At 43.7% G+C, this 21,890-nt stretch overlaps 1 protein-coding gene across 1 annotated transcript in view; it reads right to left on the bottom strand.

The window, feature by feature from the left end:
• Positions 1-21,890, bottom strand: part of LOC123762585 (pseudouridylate synthase 7 homolog) — a 50,785-nt gene that overhangs the window by 6,646 nt on the left and 22,249 nt on the right. Inside the window, 7 exon segments of the mRNA XM_069332147.1 lie at positions 3,395-3,495; positions 7,029-7,183; positions 11,012-11,130; positions 13,091-13,554; positions 16,300-16,441; positions 17,498-17,695; positions 20,207-20,360. Of these exon segments, the coding sequence (XP_069188248.1) occupies positions 3,395-3,495; positions 7,029-7,183; positions 11,012-11,130; positions 13,091-13,554; positions 16,300-16,441; positions 17,498-17,695; positions 20,207-20,360 (1,333 nt within the window).

The following is a 21,890-nucleotide window of genomic DNA, read 5'->3' as shown; positions in this document are numbered from 1 at the left end:
TTTGACTCTTATTTCATGATAAATACAGTTTCACTAAGATCCATAGGACACTAGTTCTTGGTATCAATCTATCAATCTTAATCCACTTGCTCCTTTTTGTTTTCCACTTTTTCTCAAAAAGTGGTGGTCCTTCGTAGCTATTGAAGTCTCTTTTCATTTAATTACAAATATTGGAGTCAGATTTTCCCACATTACCCGGGAGGTGAGTGCCACACACTCCTCAACTCGAAGTCGAGACAACTGGCTGCAACCTGAGACCCAAAGCAACACACAAATGCCCAGGAGCAGGAACGTTAACCAAATATTGGGTGGCCCGGACACTATTCGACCTCCAAAATCTCCGTGGCCAAATATCAGCCCAAGACATGCTGCCAAACATGGCAGCCAACGTAGCAAACTTCCTAACGTCATGGGTACGAGGATAGACCCCTGGCTGGCTAGACTTAATAACCCTGCGAACGACCCGCACCCTGGAACAGGGAACGAAGGAAAATTGATCAATCCAAAGCGTATTCCCAGCCACAGAAACTGAGGCACGCAGATAACAGCGAAGAACCGGACACAACACATGATGCACCCCCAGCCTGACCAACCTAGTATCCAAGGACCCCTCTGTAAAGCAGCCATCTTGTTCTTTGCCAGAAAAGAAGGAGAAGGCTGCAACAGAACAAACTGACTACCAGGACTGAAAGAGCAGAAGCCACTGTGCTGGAAAAGAGCATGAAGCTCAATGACCCAACCCCTAGAGGCCAATGCCAAAAGAAACAGGGAATTGGAAAAACAAACTTGAACTGAAGGGGCCACCACGAACCGAGCAAAGAAAGGAGAGGAAAGAAAGGAGAGCATCCTGTCCAATTACCAGGACGGCTCAGGTGGCGCATGAGCCGACCGAAGGTGAAACAAAGCATGAAAAACTTAAGGAACAAGGCAGAAGTGACATCCACCCCGAACTCAAGCTGGAGTGGCGCTGCCAGTGGCGCACGATACGAGGCAACAGTATTAGCCATTAGGCATTAAATGACGGTCCTGAAAAAGCCAAGACAGAAAGGACAAGACAACCTGATCAGAAATAAAAGATTACCAACGAAGATAGAGAAAATGGCAGAAAGAACGCCAGGAAACTTCATACTGTCACAGAGAGGAAGTTCTCAGGTGGGACACCATCAACGAAGCCACCTGATCACCATACAAAGGGTGATAAACCCAAGTAAAAAATACCAGACACAAACAGTGGAGAAGCCGGAACCAGCAGTGTACCGGATCGGTCTGCCCTGCTGAAAGAGGCGGAGCCGTGGAAAACGCACCAGGATCGGACATCAAGCAGGCAGCATCTGAAACCAGGGCTGGTCCGGCCACCAAGAGACCACAAAAACTACTTTCCCACTGAAGAACTCCAACCGAGCAAGTGTCTGAGTGCAGGAACCCTAGTACTCCACCTAAGTTTGTGAAGGTACCTGTTCCCCAGTCTGAAAAGCGTGGGTGGCAAGGTGGATCCTGTCATATGGGCAGCAGGTGATTCTGAGGACTCCTGGTTCTACTAAACTCTACTAAGGTAATGGAGCACCTCTGGGAGTTGGCTGGAATCCCTTTCATAGCACAAATGCACATTAACCACTGGACTGCGCCAAACGAGAAAACTCGGTCGGTGGGAAACTGTGCCAACTGAGAAAACTCTTTTTGATTTTTTCGTACCCATTCAAAATGTGTGCGTAGTTGGTTGAGTACGAAATGGACTTTTAGGACCTCCAGTGAGAGGCAGCCATCTTGGAAAAAATTCCCAGAATGCCCTAAGGCTGCTGGCTGGGTTAGTAGTGAGTGAGCAAACATGGGTGGCGCACGCACCTCTGGCTCCCAAACACCTGTCCGACTCTGTGTTGAAAGATTGCGCTCTGTCGGTGAAATTCAAATCTCATTGTTTGAAGAACATAAGGGTCATGATATTGGTGAAGCTAAGCACAATAAGGACCTAACACAAAGGTCGGATGCAAGTAATACAGCACCTATGAGGACGATACAGCGAGCGTATCCAGTTGTAGCTCTGAGCGCCACCCTTGCCCACCTATGCCATCTCCAATTTATATAAATGATACATAGATGAATCGTTTTCTGTGTTCAGTAATGATGTATCTAATACAAGTAGCATAGATGAACAGTGTTAGCGGCTTCCATGGTGGTGTTTTCCATAGATATTTTCAAGAATAGCTGAATCTCTTCCAGATTGACTCTCACTCTTTGAGGGTGGCTGAATCTCTTCCTGTGTGGGACCTTACAAAGCGATCTTTTCAAGACTATCTTACATATTGATCGTTTCCTATAATCTTTTCAAGACTACCTTACATATTGATTTTTTCCTATAATCTTTTCAATACTACCTTATGCTTTACAAGCTTGGTTACATATCAACTACAGGTACTAAAGCCGAGGGTGTACGTGAGTGCGTTATTTGCAAGCACACAGAACGAAGAAACAGTAAGCGAAAATCTATCTGAACCTGGTGTAACGAGAGCAAAGTCGCGCTGTATACCATGAACTACTTCGTTAATTATTACTCACTTACGAAGTACTGAGTGTATAATACAATGTGTTACTGTGTAGTGTGTGAAACTGTACATATTGTAATTTTAGTGAATTTTTAACAAGTAATATTGTGACAAACATTTATTGCAGACACATTACTGACACATGTATCGCATTGCCATGGAACATTATGAACATTCTACTGTATACATATTGTAAAGGACACAAATATGCATCATATACTATATAAAAAAAATAAAACCGCATTGGAAATACATGGAACAAATATTTGAAAATATATTTGTGGTATTACGCGGTGCTTGAATAGCGCGCGCGACTGTGTCTGGGAGCTTCACTACACGGGCGACCAGCCCCTGATGACGTCACAGCGCACCTTGTCCACGTCCCCACAGCCAAAGTAAGTGGAATTTGGCATTTATTTTTTTACACAGACATGTTCAGGAAACGGAATTTATCATTTTACAAATAACTTTTTTTTTTTGGGGGGGGGGGGGACCACTTGATTTCATGCGCACATGGAATTTCACAATATACTCGGCGTATCACAGTGGTTAAAGGGGGAAACATGCCCCATGTTAGCAACAGGTACCCACCTTGGAACCTTCTCAGAAACATTATTGCTTTTTAAACATTAGATACAGGTAGGTTAGATGACTACAAAGAACATAGTATTTGTATCCATAAGAGCATAATTCTAATTTATGGCTGATATTGTGTCAACTGGCAAAACATGTCTTCATGGTAAGTCATCACTCAGCAATATGTAATAACTGGATATTGTATACATACAATAAGCATATGACTTCAATGATGATATTCACCTGGCATTAGAGTGAGATTGTAAATTATTACTAACCTGGGATGAGGTATCCATCTTGAGCAGTTCTCTAAGTGCCACTGTAGCATATGACGATGCTGGAAGTGTCATCTCTACAATCACAGCTTTATTAGGACCCTCTGTTAATACAAAACAATTATGATAAATGTTTGCTTCATAACATATGCACACAAACCTTACTTAATGAATACTTAAACTACAAAGATTTGTTATTATGTATACCTTTATTGTATAAAATTATTAGGTGGGGTATCTACCTGTGTCTGGGTTTCTCTCCACCTCCCCTCTTTCATATCTCTTGCCCAATCCCCCCTTTTCTCCATCTCCCAAACATACCTCTCTCCACCCTATATCCTCCCCTTTCTCCCAATCTCCAGCTGTCTCCCAAGTCTCCCCCTTCTCTCTCATCTATCTTCCCTTAACCACTCTCTCTCTTCCCCTTCCCCACCATCTCCCAACTGCCCTCTTTCCCAGAAAATTTAATATTACAAAGTACTGAAAATTCTATGGAAAACACACATCAGAATTCAGACCACAAAAAAACAGCTTCAATGAAATGAAAAGCAATTTTCTGGGTGTCCCCCGGAGGCTCCCCGGAGCTATCCAGGCTGAATGGATATGTATAACTTTCTGGCATCAGTCAATGTGCTTGGAGTTCTTGCTCGTGGTCCCCGGTAGGCAAGAACCTGGCCTCCTCAGAAAGGCATGAGGAGCAATGGCCTATAGAAACCCCCCCCCCCCCTGTGGTTGGGAGTATTCTATGTCTGCCATCGCTCGGGACATGCACCCAGAAAGGTAGGCGCCTCAAAACAAACCCCTATTCTGGTGAAAATATTGCTACTGAAAGCCGAACAAGTGAACAGAACTCCCCCCTCCTCCCCCCCCCAAAAAAATTAGCAAACTAGCATGACGTCATCACGTCGCCGCCGTCTGCGCAACCCCCAACGCCAGGATCCAACCGGCAGTTCTTAGGCTGGGTGTCAAAATGTGCGAAAAACACTGCCGACTGGAGGGAGAGAGGGATACCAAGGAGCCTCCAGGACTCACCCAGAAAATGGCGTATCATTACATTCAACGCTGGTTTTCTGGGGGGAGGGGGAAAGCCCCGTTGGCTCCCTGGAGCTACCTCCCCAAAGATAAGTAAAGGAGGGAAGGAACCGGGAGGTGGATGCCACGCGCCTTAACCCACAAACAAGACCACAGACCAAACCAAAGAACCCTTCAGATGACCCGGGAGACCCGAACCCCAGAACAGGAAGGAAGGGAACCCGGGCAAACCAAAACGTGCCCACGACCCCAGAGGCCAAGACGCGCAGAGAACAGCAAAGAGCCGCAACAGGACAACACAAGAAGCACCCCCGGCCTGACCAACCAAACAGCAACCTAAGGACCCCTCCGGAAAACAGCAGACCCAAACATCACCCGAAAAGGAGACTGTAGCAAACGAACAATCTACCACTAGGACCAAACGAACAGAAAAAACACCGGCACAGGAGGAGAGCCGGAAACTCCCCGACCCAACCCCCAGAGGTCAATGCCAACAGGAAAAAGAGACCCGAAAAACAAAACAAAACAAAAAACTTACCAGAACTGAAAAGGTCACGACAAACCAAGGAGAAGAAAGAAAATAGACCACCCGGGCCAACGACCAGGATGGCACTGGAAGGGCATGAGCAGGTCAGAGATGAAACAACGCAGTAGACAGCAAGTAGAACGGATCAAAAGGAACAGCAACACCAAGCGCAAGCTGGAGCGGCCCTGCCAGTGCCACCAGATACGAGGCGACAGTATACGGCACCAGACGGGAGGGAGGGAGGGATGCTGGGGAGCCTCCGTGACTCACCCAGAAAATGGAGTTTCATTACATTCAACGCTGGTTTTCTGGGGGGAGCCCCTATGGCTCCCCGGAGTTAACTACCCACAGAGGAAAGAATAGGGATTTAACTGGGAGGCAGTTGCTGCTCATTCCTCAACCTGAAGTCGAGACAACTGGCTGCATTCGCCGACCCAAAGCGACATAGGCTCGACTGGCCCCAGGAACGTTATTAAGGTAACGAGCAGCCAGGATCCTGTTCGACCGCCAAAATCCCCGTACCCAAATGTCAGTCCAGGATATATTGCCAAAGACAGCGGCAAGAGCAGCGAACTTACGGACGTCATGGGCACGGGAATAGACCACAGGCTGGCTAGCCTTAACCCTTGTGTTGCTCAGGGCTAATTAACATTTGTCACCCATAGGCGCATAAAAAAATCTTCTAAACCTGTTGATTTATGTTCTTTGATCATGGGAAAAATAATAAACAAATCGTAAGTGGCATATATTGCCCGCTATAGGGCGGGGAAGTCTGGCAAAAAACAGGCGCTGACTCAGTGTGAGTCCCAGGCGGTCTGCTCCTCCCCAGCTGTCAGGCAGGAGTGGCCACAAAGAGATAATTACTTAATTATTTCAATGTCTCTGATTGACTTTTCGTAGTTTTTTGCTGTAATATTATTCAGTAGTGTGTAGTGTGATATATTTATATAATAAAATGTGTGAATCATCGCTGTACTCAAAATTATGGTGTGCATATTATTGATTCAATTATTATGTTCATCAATCAGTGAATAAATACTTTGTCGGTTATTACACTATATATACTGGTTCTATATAAGTATCTGAATGTTTTGTTCACCATAACGAACCACTAAGTTGGTATTGTGTGTCAAAAAGCAACGAGGTGTGACCGCCACACACCAGCCAGCCACTTGCTGCCACTCACCCCCTCAACACCTCACTCGCCCACATTCTCCTCCCACCATACTGTTTTTGCTTTTATTAACTATATACAGACGTTATGTATAAGTATCTACATTCGTGTTCACCACAATGAACCACTAAGTTGGTATGCTGAGTGGCAGTGGCAGCCCGCCACTGGCTGCCACTTCCTCTCTCCCTCCCCTCACCTCACCTGACCCGCCACCATTCTCCTCCCACAATACTGTTTTTGCTTTTATTCACTATATACAGACGTTATATATAAGTATCTGCATGTTTTGTTCACCATAGCGAACAACTAAGCTGGTATAATGAGTCCAGACAGTAAAAGATGGTCACACAAAGTCAGCAGACAATGCTACCTCCCTCCCCAAGATTACTCCTATCACTAAAGCGCGAATTATCACAAGAATCCTGCTATTATCAGAATCCTGGTACTTTTTATCACAGTCAGGGGTCTTCTGTACTACTATCATCGCTAAATAATAGCATGAACATACAGATTATGGCATTTTGATCATCTTGCCTCTTGACTCCCTGTGGTACCAGAGCATTGGGCACATAAGGCTACTAAGGGTCAGTTAGGAAACGCAATATGCTGAGACCTATCAATGGTCACAAAGAGTGTAGCTTCCAACATGGTTTCCAGCAATGATCTATGTATTGTACTGTATTTTGGGATTAGTTGTGGAGTTTTGTTTAAGAGAAAACCAATGATGAAATAGTTAAACAAGGTTCAATACAGTAAACCTTGCTGTATCAAGTGTTACACATCACTCTCATGAACAAGCCAATGAAGAATAAGTATTGAATATAACAGAAATTATTGTACAATAAAGATTCATATGAATTTCTAACAACAGTACATTTAAATGAGATGGGGGCTGCAGAACTCACCTGCTAATATATTATCTGTAATATCAATATCCCGTAACTTGTCCATGTCTGATAGGATGAGAGCTTTACTATTATCTTTGTAGTAACATATTGTACCATTGACATTTGCTGGACGAACAATCAATCGCCGATATGCTCCACCGACTGCATATGATCTAATAACGAATGAAAGTAGAAATGTGTGAAAACATATTCAATAATCATATAAAGATATCATGTACCATACAGAAGCTGGAACTTTTGGAAATACAATAAAAAAACAATAATGTACTGTAATAAACACTTAGCATTGAATGAAATGAAACATCTCTTTCTGGTAGAGCCTCGGTGACTCCCTGAAGCTATCTCACTGACATTGCTGAAGTTACTGCAGTTCTGTTTAACCTAAGACTGGAGACCAGAGTCAGAACCTGGCCCCCGTCACAGAGGCACAGACAGCAAATTTCACCAAGAAAGCGTCCAGCAAGTCAGTGAAGCTTTACAGAGTACTGCTGGCTTCAGGAAACGTGAAGCCTCAAAAAACCAGAGTTGAATGTAATGAAACGCCATTTTCTGGGTGAGTTCCAGGGGCTCCCCGGAGCTATCCAGGCTGATATGATTATCCCTAACTTTGGCATCAGTCAATGTGGGTTGAGTTCTAGGCCTACCGGGGACCACGAGCCAGAACCTGGCTCCCCCTCAGAGAGGCACGAGGAGCAATTGCCTATAGAAATGCACATGTAATTGTGAAGCACTCCATATCTGCCATCGACAGGGACTGGCACCCAGAAAGATAAACGCCCCAAAACAAACCCCTATTCTGGTTAAAAACGACAAAAATAGACAAGTGGACAGAACTCCCCAAATGAAAACAAGCAAACATGCATGACATCACACAAGCCATGCCGCTAGTATACGCAGCTCCCTCCCCTTCCCGGGAGGGGAAAAGGGGAGCCCCAGACCCACTCTTCGGCTCCCTGGAGCTACTTCACCAAAGACTAAAACAGAGGGACTTACCCGGGAGGCGGCCGGTGCTCACATCTCAACTCAAAGTCGAGACAACTGGTTACAACTGCTGACCCAAAGTGACACAGTCCCAACTAGGCCCAGAAACATTAACGAGGAAGCATGCAACCAGGACCCTGTTCATACCAAATCCAACTCGTATGAGGCGGGGAGAAAAAAAAAAACACCCTTGTAACAAGAAACCTCGCTTAGAGAGCACAAAACCCAAGCAGGGCCAACAGGGCCCAAGACCTCCAGGATCAAGACACCCCCTCGCCCCGGGAACCCATACATCAGGACCCAGAGCCGAACCGTCCCCCAAAGCCCCGGCCTCACAAGAAAAAGCCGGGGCAGCCGTAAAAGCAGGAAGGAAGGGGGGCCCACTGGTCAGACCCAGACATTTCGGCAGGAGGAACCGGCTCGAATGCCTCCGTCGTCACCCCGGAAGGGGCATCCCCAAGACCGCCCAAGTCTTGAAACCAACTAAATCCTGCCCCCGACTCCGAAACCCTCAGACGTTTCAGAGCCTGAAGCAGGGAGAGAGGGTGGGGAGGACCAGGACGAACCACAGCAGGGTAAGGACGAGGGGGCGTGGACTAAACCAAAGTCAAAGTGACTTTGGTTTGGTTCAAAGTTAGTCAAAGTGACTAACACCCCCAAGTCTGGGTCCCAATAACCAAAACGAGGCAGCCTTGGGACTTCCGGGTCAGCAACCAACCTTGCTCGCTACAGCAACCTAAAACAAGCGTGCAACGCCTATGCTGCCTGCACTCGAATAGTCATCAGAGGACTAGGTGTACCGAGTTACAAACAAGCAACAAGACACGCTGGACTCTGGGTCGAAGATATCACTGACCCAGCAGGCAGCATGACGGAGGCATAAACGGTGAAGGTCACCCAGAGACAAGGGAACCAAGCAACCCTCAAACTTGCACAAAGTGAGGGGATACCCAGGGGTCACATCCATTGGACCCACACACCCACACGGGGTTTCCCTGAGTCCTGAGAGGGAACTCACACTCGGGGAAGCCCAGGCAGGGTACTGCTAACTGGCGCCCAATATTACCAACAAACTGCTAAAGCTGAACCCCCGGGACATGTCCACTCATAGGGCCCCCCAGCAGGGGACCACCAACAACAATAGGGGGTAACCAAAACCAAGGGCAAAACCCCTACCAGGAGGCAGGAAACAAAAAACAAAAATCCACAAGAGGACAACGGACTCAGACGGAACAGAGCCGGGCGCTATGAGAGGTGAAAACTAGCTGCGCAGTACCCTGTGCAGTATCAGTGCAAACTTCCCCTACCCAAGGGCAAACAAAGGTGAAACACCTAAGCACACTAAGGATGGTCAATCACCAAGAAGCAAAGAACCAACCAGAGATAGCTCCCAAGGTGACTTGTGGAAGGTGGCCCCAAGGGCATTACTTACAGGAGGGCACCTAGGGAAGGATACCCTAGGCACATGCAGCCCGAATATTTGTGAAATTACTCCTGGCTCAACGCATCACCAGAGAAACAGCACCACATCACAAGGCACAGGGCTGGAGGACAAGAAAACAGGAAAGTCATATGACCACTGCCAAACACATTAGCCAAAGAACTGGGGTGTGGATAGCCAGTGTGAGGGTCTTCCCCCTCCCAGGGAGGAAGGGAACTGCCCAGACAGCAGCATGGCAACGTGGTGACGTCATGGTTGTTTGCTCGATTTCGTTTAGGGAGTTCTGTCTAACATTTCGGCATTCAGTAGCAATTTCTTAACCAGAACGGGTTCTTTTGGGGGGAGCTTACCTTTCTAGGTGCCTGACCCGGTCGATGGCAAACATAGAATGCTTCCAACCACACGAGTTTCTATAGGCCATTGGCTCCTCGTGCCTCTGAGGGTGCCAGGTTCTGGCTCATTGTCCCCGGAAGGCCTAGAACTCCATTCACGTTGACTGATGTCAAAGCCTAATATATCCATATCAGCCTGAATAGCTTAGGGGAGCTGTAGGGGCTCCCCACAGAAAAAATAATTTTTTTCCTTAAAGGGTGATTAATTTGGATACAAGATGCTCACAGACATGGAAATAAAATGAATTTTATTTATTTACATTGAAGCTAGTTTTGTGCACAGAACAATGGAGCATCTTACAGCCAGCCCCATCTGTCAACATAAGACCTCATTGTCAGCAAAACACATTGCCTGAGCCAGATACTCAATGTTGACCTCGGATGTCAAAACAATCATGTGTATGTTTGTTATGTATCTATAAATGAATGTATGTACAGTATCAATTACTGAACACATCAATAAAAGTATTATTGTATTAATGAATATACCGGTATGTATCAATAAAACTAAGGAAACTGCAGAAGGTCTATTGGCCCATACGAGCTGCCTCAAATGGGCCAATAGACCTACAACAGTTCCCTAGTTCTTGAATGTTACAAACATTCATTTATTCATTGATACATACATATATTCATTTATTGCACCATTTGTTTTTAATGAGTTTTTTTAGCTGTTTCACTTTCATTTTCTGTGAACTTTACAGTTGTCGGTATAGCTGCTCTTCATTTCTGGATGCTCTCCTGGTGTGGGTGATCGTAACAATCTCCCAACTCTCTGCACCTCTGTGAGGGAGGACCAGGTTCTGGTTATGATCCCTAGCAAGCCAAACAGGACTCCTTTAATGTAATCCAGTAGTGGGAAGCCATCTTCAGGGACAATGCACCGTCTGTCTCCATTTTGGTCCGGCCTGGAAAAGGGGCCTACCATCTCCCTCACGTTCTCATAATTCTGTATCTCCAGGTATTTGGTCATTTTGGAGCTCAGTCCTGCCCGCCTTTGGATACTATAATAAACCTAATTAAATATGCAATTATTATGCTGAAGGGATATCAAACACAAATATTTTTGCCTGTCATCAGACTCTCTCGAGAAAACTCGTCTAGCAAGATGACACAGATGAAAAACCCAAGCCAATATAACTAACCTAAAAGGTTATGGTACTTACTTGACACGGTGTTTTAGTGATTCAAAAGATAATCCATCAGCTTCTAAGAGTTCAGCATACCAGTCTTTAATTTCATTGTTAGGATACTCAACACTGTAACCAGGAAGAGGCAACAAAACCTGAAACACATCCTTAGGTAAATTTAGGAGGAACTTTATCAACTAAGAATTGAGATACTTATGAGAGATGAGTAAGGAAAATAAATATTTTGTTGTGAAATGTCATTAACCCATGTACTGAGCACACATTTAATATGACATCCCCGCGGTGCGAAAAACCAGCTATGAATGTAATGAAACGCCATTTTCTGGGTGAGTCTCGGAGGCTTCCCTGAGCTATCCAGGCTGAATGGATATGTATAAATTTCTGGCATCAGTCAACTGAAAGATGAATGAATAAATGGTTCAAATGAATCGATTCAGATGAACGCATTCATCTGAACCTCGGATGAATCGTGACATGCCAATTCACATCCATGAAGTCCAGGGGCACCATCCAAGCGCCCGGCTCCAACAGAAGACAGATCTGGGAAGGAGTAGTCATCCAAAAGGAGGGACAATAAACCTACGAGATCAGACGGGACAAGTCCAGAAAAAACGGAGGTCCACGCAGTCCTGTTTCAGGACCGGAAAGAGGCGGGAAACCCACCCGAGGGACGAGGTAGTAGCGACCAAGCCCAAGCGAACCCAATTCGAGATGACTCCACAGAGTGCTGGAGAAGAGGTTTGCCCCACCAGCCCCGAACCCCCCCCCCCCCCCGAAGGAGGAGGAGCCACACAATGCCACCGCAGGCCGCACGAAACGACACGAAATGACCAAAAATCATGAGACCAGAAGCGAGCGAACAGAGCGAGCCTCCCCCCCTAATCGTCCCGTTAATGGGACAAACCTACCTAAATCTCTCGCTGGAGGCTGAGTGGAGTAATCTCCAAGTTGGCAAGAGGTGACGTGACTACTTACAAACTTTGGCGCATTCTCCTCCGACTTGAACATTGATAAAGATGACTGAACAATGATAACATTGATGAACAAAGATATATATATATATATATATATATATATATATATATATATATCTTTGTTCATCAATGTTATCATTGTGTATATATATATATATATATATATATATATATATATATATATATATATATATATATATATATATATATATATATATATATATATATATCGTACCTAGTAGCCAGAACGCACTTCTCAGCCTACTATGCAAGGCCCGATTTGCCTAATAAGCCAAGTTTTCATGAATTAATGTTTTGTCGACTACCTAACCTAACCTAACTTTTTCTGCTACCTAACCTAACCTAACCTATAAAGATAGGTTAGGTTAAATGGAGGAAAGGGTCCTGAAAGATATTGTTGATAGGAACGTTATCCATACAGACAACAATCAGAAGATACAATTGACGATTTACTATAAAACCAAAAAAAACGGCCAACCTACTCATGAGAAACTCTCCAGACACAAAGCAGAATGCTTTGAAAGAGACCAACATCGTCTATGCCTTCAAATGCCCACTTGGGGACTGTAAGCCTCAAAGAACTCTGTATATAGGCAAGACAACATCTCTTTCCAGGCGATTAACGATGCATAAGCAACAGGGCTCCATTAAGGAATATATAATCTCTTCCCAAACCAGACCATCACCAGAGAAATCTTAACAAACAACACAGAAATCATCGATAGATACAGCGATAGCAGGCGGCTTGACATATGCGAGGCACTACACATCAAGAAGTCAACACCAGCAATCAACAGCCAATTAATGCACAACTATATTCTACCCACTTCAAGACTCCGCACCAATATAGAAGCATCAAAAAATATGGGCCAATAGGCCCTTTGCAGTTACTTCCATTCTTCCCTTTAATTTACCCAATTTATACCCATTGTTTCGTGTTCTGTCTTGTGTTGAAAGTTTTGTTCACCTCATCCAAAACTGTTGTAACATATCACCTCACCCAAATGTGGGTATATAAGATGAAAGCAGTTTAAATGATAGCATAGTAGAACTCCACTGCCCAAAGTAATAACAACAAGAAGAAACAACTTACACTTACATCTAAAATATCTGCTGTCTCAGCTTCCTCTTCAGTCAAAAAGTGTAAATCAGGAGTTTTGTGTCCATTTGCCTCTTCCCCTTCTATCTCAGGCTTCGTCTCTTTATCGCCATTCTCTCCATCTGAAGTGTGACTGTCATTACTCTCATCCTCAAGTACTTCTGGTGGCAGAGTTTTGAGCTTGGCCCAATACTTTCCTAACTCTTCTTCAGCTTTTCTCTTACTTTCTCTTACCACTTTTTTAGCTTTCTGCTTTGCCTCCTGGTACTTTTTCTGTCGTTCTTTCCGTTCCTCTTCACTCACCCCTTCTGTCTTCATTTTCAAATAATATGCATCTTTCTTTTCCTGCACAGCTTTTGTTACTTCAGCATTCCACCAGTGTGTTCCCACTTTCTCACAGTCAGAGCTTTGGTCACTGGGTGTTGAATCTGGCAACTCTGAAGACATCAGCCTTGATGATGACACTGAGAAATAATTTGAAATTTAATGTAAATATTACAAAGCAGCAGACTGAATACTAGACAGCTGAATTAAGCAAGTGGCTGGCAAAGCAAACAGCTAAATATAGTTAAGAAACACTGAATAGTTTCTATTGCAATCAAGGAAGGTATCTCAAATTACTATGTCGGGAAGATCCAATATGAAAAAGTATTCTGAGTGATGGAGTATATGATAGGTTAGTGGGTGGATTGAATGTAAGGTTATGTGTGCATATGGTTGGTGGGGTGATGATATGGCAGGTGGGGTTAGCATATGGTACGTGGGGTGGGCATGAAGTAGGTAGGCATACAGTGGATAGAGTGGGCAGGCAGTGTATATGGTGGGTGGAGTGAGTAGTGGGTGGGGTGGGCATACCGTGTGCTTGGTGAGTGGTGTCTATAGTGTATGGTGGGTGAGGAGGGCAGTGTCTTTGGTGCGTGGGATGGGCATATAGTGTGTTCAGTGCATGGGATGGGTACAGAGTGGGTGAAGTGGGCATACATGTGTACAGTGGCCATATGGTGGCTCTCCATTTTTCCTCTCCACTCCATGAAGGTACTTTGTTGACCAGCCTGTTTCTCTGTGGTTAAAATCTGAAAGTACCTGAATCTTTGCTCTGGCTGTCCCATGCCCCTGTGGTTGCCTTTTCTAATATCTTCAGATATGGTTCATTGCATTTACTATATTCCTCCTTTGACCTTCCTGAAGTTAATAGAGGGTTGTAAACAACACCTACCACTATCTTTATGAAGGTCAGAATCTATATTTAAAGCTCCAAGGTTGTTGTAGAGTTTGTGGGGTAGGGCTACTCCTCCTATCCCACCCTGTTTATTCTTTCTTTTCTTACTGCCTGGTATCCTCTTGGGAATACTGCATCCTCAATTACGTTTTGCAGTTTTGTCTCCACATCCGCAAGGATATCAGGATGCAGTTCTGCTCCAATTCTTGCAGTTTTACAACTTTTTAATAATACCATCTGCATTTGTGTACCAACTGTTTATACTAGTTTCTACTGGGCTGATTAGTTTCTTCTTGAAGTAGAATCTCCCTTTAGGCTACTGTAGTCTCATTCTGGAGGGCGTGTGAACACACATGTTTTGGGTGGGTATGGTGACCATATAAAGGGCAGGGTGACCATGGTTGGTGATGGCATGTGGTGGGAAAGGTGTGCATATGGTGGGTGAGGTTGTGCATGTGGTGGGTGGACACATGGTGGGTGGGCAAGTGGTGGGAGAGGTTGTGCATGTGTTGGATGGGCATGTGGTGGGTGGGCACATGGAGCGTGGGGGTTGTGCAAATGTGGTGGGTGGCCATGTGGTGGGTGGGCACATGGTGGATGGGCACATGGTGGGTGGAGTTGTGCCTATGTTGGGTGGCCATGTGGTGGGTGGTCTTATGGTTGGAGATTTTGATGGATGCAAGGTTATTGGAGAGTTTGTAGGGTGAACATATTGTTGTGGTAAAGGGGGTGTTAAATTCTTGCCCATCAAGGAGGGTATCCCTTATTTTTACACCAGGCATATCTCACATTACACTCAATATTATAAATATTAAAAAAATAAAAATGCAATCCCCACATCCTCTGCATAAACATTAAAATATGGTCATATATGGGGAAAGTGTGCCAGCAATTATAAAAAAGTTGCCCTTAACTGGAAGTTTATACATTATCATCATTACAGAATGTTCCAAATTTTCATGTAAATTTCATTCAAGATGAGCAATGACAAATGAAGTATATTCACTGAGAATATTATCAGGATATGTGAGAATCCAAGGAACAATGGGAAAGCAAACTTTCACATTATCCAGGAAATCAGGACATTCTATATTACAAATGGCCGTTCATGTTTAACAAATTTGCTATCCTTTAATTCCAGCATAGTTGAGACAGTTAATAGTGGTATGGTTTGCAATGTTGTGTACCTTGATTTTAGCAAACTTTTCTGATACAGTGCCACATCAAAGATGGATTAAAAAGATATAGGCTCATGGTATTGGGGGTGCTATATTCAGTTGGAATAGGGCATGGCTATACCAAAGGAAACAAAGTTAGTATGAATGGGGTTAAGTCCGAGTGGGAAAATGTTGCAAGTGGAGTGCCTCAAAGCTCTGTCCTGGGACCTCTGTTATTCATAATATATATCGATGATTTTGATTCAGGTTTGAGCAGCAATATTTGCAAATTTGCCAACGATACAAAAATAGGGAGGGAAATAAACACGGAAAAAGATTCACTATCACTTCAAGATGATCTAAATAGGATTTTGAAATGGTCAAAAGATTGGCAGATGCAGATTATTGCTGACAAATATAAGGTTTTGAGGCTAGGTAATGATGATACAGTTACAAGATACGAGCTAGATGGTGTTGAGATGGCTAAGTCGAATTGCGAAAGGGATCTGTGAATTATGATTAGTAAGAATTTATAACTAAAAAATCACTGCATAAATGTTCGTAATAAGGCAAATAGGACATAAGAACAAAGGTAACTACAGAAGGCCAATTGACCCATACAAGGCAGCTACTATTTATAATCACCCAATCCCACTCATATACATGTCCATCCCACATTTGAAACAATCAAGGGACCCCACCTCCCCCATGTTACGCAGTAATTGGTTCCACAAATGCAAGCTGCTTTCCTGGGGAGCTGCAAGCGGCTTCCCCAGGAAAGTCATGAAATTTCTTCATTGTCATCTAAAATGTTGACTGACAGCTATGCTCACCTTCAGCTTTTTCCTCCTTCCGGCGAATTATATCTCCTGGTAACACTTTAAGGCCATATTTCTCAATACGTCGAGATGCTACAATGTTCCACAAGTAGCTTTGATATGCGTGTAGGTATAGTAATCGTGTGTTGCGTGGAATCTGAAACAAAAACAAAAAAAAGCCAGAATTAAAAATGGGACCTGATGTTTGGAAAGTGTGATGTAGTGAGTACTGGGGAGTCATAATTACAGGGTACTATAATGAGAAGAGGAAATAATATAAGTAGTCAGTACTGGGAATATAATAAATTTAGGCTGGTGTAATGATCACAGGTCTCTGTAAGGAATTGAGCACATTACCATTGCTGTCACCATTGCCATTGGAGACAGTAACGGGGGTGGTGACGCTGCAGGTGATGCTTCAAAAAGCGTCCAAAGTTTCAAAGCGTCATTTGACAAAGTACTGTGAACACAGGGCACCATGAGTGCAGCTCATCACATAACTACACTTAAGTAATTACACTCTCCCTTACCCACTCACCCTACCTCCCCCCACAATTGTCCATTTCACAGTCACACACTCATTCCTCCCACATACACTTCAAGGAAATACAAATACAATCCCACACCCACTTCATGAGAACATTGTGAAAAGCACTGGCTTAGTGCAAAGTTGTGCCACAACAAACCCAATAATGGACTCTAGTTTAACAAGTGCTGAACTTGATCAACTCAATAGCATATTCTGGCTTTGACGGTCAATGACTTGGTAGATAAGGCTCCAGTTACTGATCTTAAATTCAACCATTATAATTAGCAGAAAGGTAAACCAAAGGTCCTTAAATCGAGCGGATATTGTACTGGCAAGATAATACCTGTACTTCACCTGACAATACTGTACTCAAAGGTGAGTTTCATATACTTCATGCCTTTGAAGCTACAATATATACTCAGTCACAGCACAAGTTGACAAAGCTGTGACAAAATACAGAATAATACTGTACTAGTACAGTACATAAAATTTGTGCTGCATAATCCTTTGTTAAGGTTTAATGAATCTTACATTGGTGCAAATTCATAAATTACCATACCTCCTAGTTAAGGTCTTAGTTTTCTTAATACATGTATTTGTTAACAGAAAACTCAAACTTTATTATCAATAATTTCCTCAATTACAACAAAGAACACTGCTGTCTCAAAAGGAATTAAGTCTTACTCGATCTAGTGCTCCTACAAGATCATTCCTCTGCAGTTGAACAAGGCCAGTTAAGAGCTGAGCCTCAATAGATGATTCCCAACCTTTGGGTAGTGATTTGAGAGCTGCTTCTGCATCTCCTGTTTCTTTCCAAGTGGAACGACAGCGGTTAAGTTCCGGAATATCATTCTCACGAGGAGCAAGAATGAGGTTCACAGCCTGTTGAAATAAAAACATAAAATATTAAACAAATGCAAATCACAATGTATCATACGGTATTTATAATACCTGGAATATATACAATACTATACAATTCTTCAACTTACCACAAGAATCTTACAAATTTACACAAATATGGAATTGCTCAAAACAGGATGTGACTGTAAACAACACAAACTACAATGAGGGCACATGAATGCAGCACGGGGATGTTTCATCTATGCTGGATTTTATATTCACTAGGTAAGAAGAGATTTTTGACATTCATTCCTCTTTTGGGGCTAGAGCAACCATGTTTTTGGGGAAATAAAATATGCAATGCATTATAATCTAGAAGATAATGGGGAAAATTTAACAACTGTAAAACTTAATTTCAGGAGAGGAAAATATAGGGAACTCAGGAGGTTTTTAATAAATTTGATTAGAAATATTTGTTGTTAGGCAAAGAAATAAATGAGATGAATGCCAAATTTTGTGAGATACATGTAGGCACAATTAAATTTATACCGAGCACATTTGCAGAACTAGAGTAGGACTGGTTTAACATAAATTGTGAAATGACAAGGGCACAAAGACAAAAAAATTTAACCCTGGGAACCCTAAAGGTTGGAAATTGGTCACAGAAGACAAAAAGTAGGCGACCACCTCCTCCAGAAAGAGGACCAATGAAAAATGGGAGGTGGTCAAGTGGGCCAAGGACCAAGCCGAATCAAACAACTGGGCCAACACAGCCTGTCAACACACGAGACAGGCACAGTAGAACGCGCCCAACACCTCCATGAGAACAGGCACATATACCTGCTTGATGGGGTTCTGGAAGTTTTTTTTTTTTTTTTTTTTTTTTTTTTTGAGATACTGTATATACAAGAGTTGTTACATTCTTGTACAGCCACTAGTACACGTAGCGTTTCGGGCAGGTCCCTGGAATACGATCCCCGCCGCGAAGAATCGTTGTTACAACCAAGTACACATTTTACTGTTGAGTTAAACAGAGGCTACAGTTAAGGATTTGCGCCCAGTAAATCCTCCCCGGCCAGGATACGAACCTATGACAAAGCGCTCGCGGAATGCCAGGCGAGTGTCTTACCACTACACCACGGAGACTGGTAACTACTCCCCAAGTGGGGTGTTACACATCCGTGGATTCTCTGATTGTGCCTATGGCACCTATGCTCTTCACTGGTTCAATTCTGCATTTTCTTCCATATCATTCACTCCAGTACATTGTTATTTTACTGTGTAGATTTGGGACCTGGCCCCTCCAGTATTTTCCATGTGTATATTATTTTATATCTCTCTCTCGTCTCCTCTCCCATTTCGTCTCCATTTAACCTATTTTTTCTATCACATCTATATAAATTAAAATTTGGAATCCAGATTTCACTATCCATGTAATCTTTCGTATGAGTTTCTGTTAATGTCCCAAATATTGAGTTTTGACTCTAATAGGAGGCCATTTATGAACTCAACTTTATTTCTTAACTTTGACTTTAGACCTTGAATGTTTGCAAATATGAATGATTGTCCATATTGTGTGTCACTTCTGGAAGGTTTTGGTAGTTCTCCCTTCTCTTTACCCTGACCCAGGGTGTGCTGGTCTGGCTATGGTTTGTCCAGTTTTGGAGTTGGTACTGTGGAGTGTGGTAGTCTCTGTGTAGTTGGGGGGTGTAGTATGTGTGGACTTGATGGCAAAACATAGTCCAGTCTTGGGCATTTCCTCCTCCCCATCCGTACTCCTGCAACGTTTCTGCCTGTCTGTTCCTCCTTCTGGGTCTGTTTGCCTATAGCTTGGGCAAAGCTACCAATACCGCCAGGGTGGAAAACAAGGTGCCTGCATCCAACCCGAGCATATCAACATCCTCGCAAAGGAGCTGAATGTGAGCCAAAAAATGCACAACTGTAGGCAGGTGTGAGTGAGCTTGTAAGTCTTCTGCCACAAGACACGTTGACAACATAGGCAACTGGGCATGTAGCAGCCCCATGTATGAGAAAAAGAGTAGGAGCAAACAGGTAGCCAGTGAGCAGATCAAAAGAAGGGCAACCCAAAAATACATAGGTTAAGTTAGTCCTTCTTAAAAGGACTGTGACTCTGTGAGAGTCACGTTCTGGCTCTTGTCCCCATTATGCCAAACATCCTGCAACTGATGTGACCTATTAGCTAGGAGCTAATATAGAGCTTCCCTATTAGCTAGGAGCTAATAGAGAAGGCCACCCTGGTGGCTTCAGGGAGCCACCAGGGAGCTCCCAAGGAAAAAACATTACTGAGCACCGTCCAGCTCATGATATGTGCACTTTTTAACAGCTAAACTGAAAAGCAACATATACCTCTTGTAACTCAGCATTAGGTGTTCCAGTTCAGTGAACATGTCCTAAAATATAACCTATTACATAAACATTTGTTTATGAAGATGTTCAAATACCCCATTGGTTATGAAGCATTTACTCTCATAAGTTTGACTATATATATTGATGCAATACAACAAGAGTTAGCTAAAAATGTGGGAACCATACCTGTTGCCAGTTACTTTTCAGCAGCTCTCGACCAATAACATGTGTTGGAATGTTGGTAGTTCCAAACCGTTGTGTTCCATAATAATTAATGAAGCCTGTTGTCTTCAAGGATTCAATTCCTGATGTTATTACTTCATCTTCTCCCTTCACTTCTCTGTTAAAGTGCCTTGATTAGAGCTTGTTGAAAAACAAAAATAAAACAAGGAAAAACCAGTTACTGTAAATCATAATTAGTATGGCATCATAAATTATCTTAGCAAAAGTTATTGTGATATGGTACCAGAAAAATTATAGTGTGCTATTACTCTCACTCAAAGATAATATAATTATAAAATGTGCTGTAGAACTTTGCTCTTTATTTTAAAAATAATTCAGATAAAACTATGATAACATACTGAAATAGGACAGGAATAGAAGAACTTGTGCTGATATTAAAGTACTATTCATAAAACCTAGCACTGAATGCAATGAAATGCCTCGTTCTAGAAGAGCCCTGGTGGATACCTGTTACTATCTCACCATGATTGCTCAATACTATATGTCACATCAGTTGTGAGAGTTCTATTTGGCCTACCAGGGACCAGAGCCTGAACCTGGCACCCCTCACAGAGGCTCAGACAGTAAATGATATTTTGCCATTTCGCCGGGAATGCGTAAAAAAACAAGTATTGAATCTAATGAAATGCCATTATCTAGGTGAGTCCCAGAGTCTCCCCAGAGCTATCCAGGCTAATAAGGATATCCCTATCCTTGGCATCAGTCGCCGTGGGTGGAGTTCTAGACCTACCAGGGACCACAAGCTAAAACCTGGCCCCCTCAGAGAGGCACGAGGAGCAATAGTCTATAGAAATGCACATGTGATTTTGGAGCATTCTATATCTGCCATCGACCAGGACAGGCACCCAGAAAGTTAGGCGCCCCAAAACAAACCCCTATTCAGGTTAAAACGATGAAAATTGTATGATGTCATGCAAACAAGCATGACATCATACGAGCCGCACTGCTTGTCTGTGCAGCTCCACCCTCCCCGGGAGGGGGGAAGGGGAAACCACCGACCGCGCCGGCAATCCACACCCCAATTCTGAGGCTGGATATCAAAATACACGAAAAACCAACGACCGGAGGGAGGGAGGGTTGCCGGGAGCCTTCGGGACTCACACAGAAAATGGCGTTTCATTACATTCAACGCTGGTTTTCTAGGGGAGTCCCTAAAGCTCCCCGGAGCTATTTCACCAAAGACGAAAAGAACGGGGACTTACCCAGGAGGCAGTCAGAGCTCACATCTCAACTCGAAGACGAGACAGGCTGCAGCCGCCGACCAAAAGCGACACAGGCCCCGGAACGTGAACAAGGTAATGTGCAGCCAGGACCCTGTTCGACCGCCAAAATCCCCTTGCCCAAACGACAGACCAAGATAAGTTACCAAAGCAGCAGCAAGATCAGCATACTGTACTTACGAACTTCATGGGCATGGGGATGGACCGCAGGCGGACTAGACGTATTAACTGCGGACGACCTGAGAAACCCATACCCGTGAACAGGGAAGAAGGGAATACAGGATCAACCCAAAGCACATCCCCGGACACAGAAGACGTGGTGCGCAAAAAAACGCGGAGTGCCGCAACCGGACACAACACATGATACACCCTCCAGCCTGACTAACAACCATCAACGACCCAAGGAT

The sequence above is a fragment of the Procambarus clarkii genome, chromosome 27 (assembly GCF_040958095.1).
Source record: "Procambarus clarkii isolate CNS0578487 chromosome 27, FALCON_Pclarkii_2.0, whole genome shotgun sequence".
Taxonomy (NCBI): Eukaryota; Metazoa; Arthropoda; class Malacostraca; order Decapoda; family Cambaridae; genus Procambarus; species Procambarus clarkii.
This window is presented reverse-complemented; position numbering and strand designations above follow the sequence as displayed.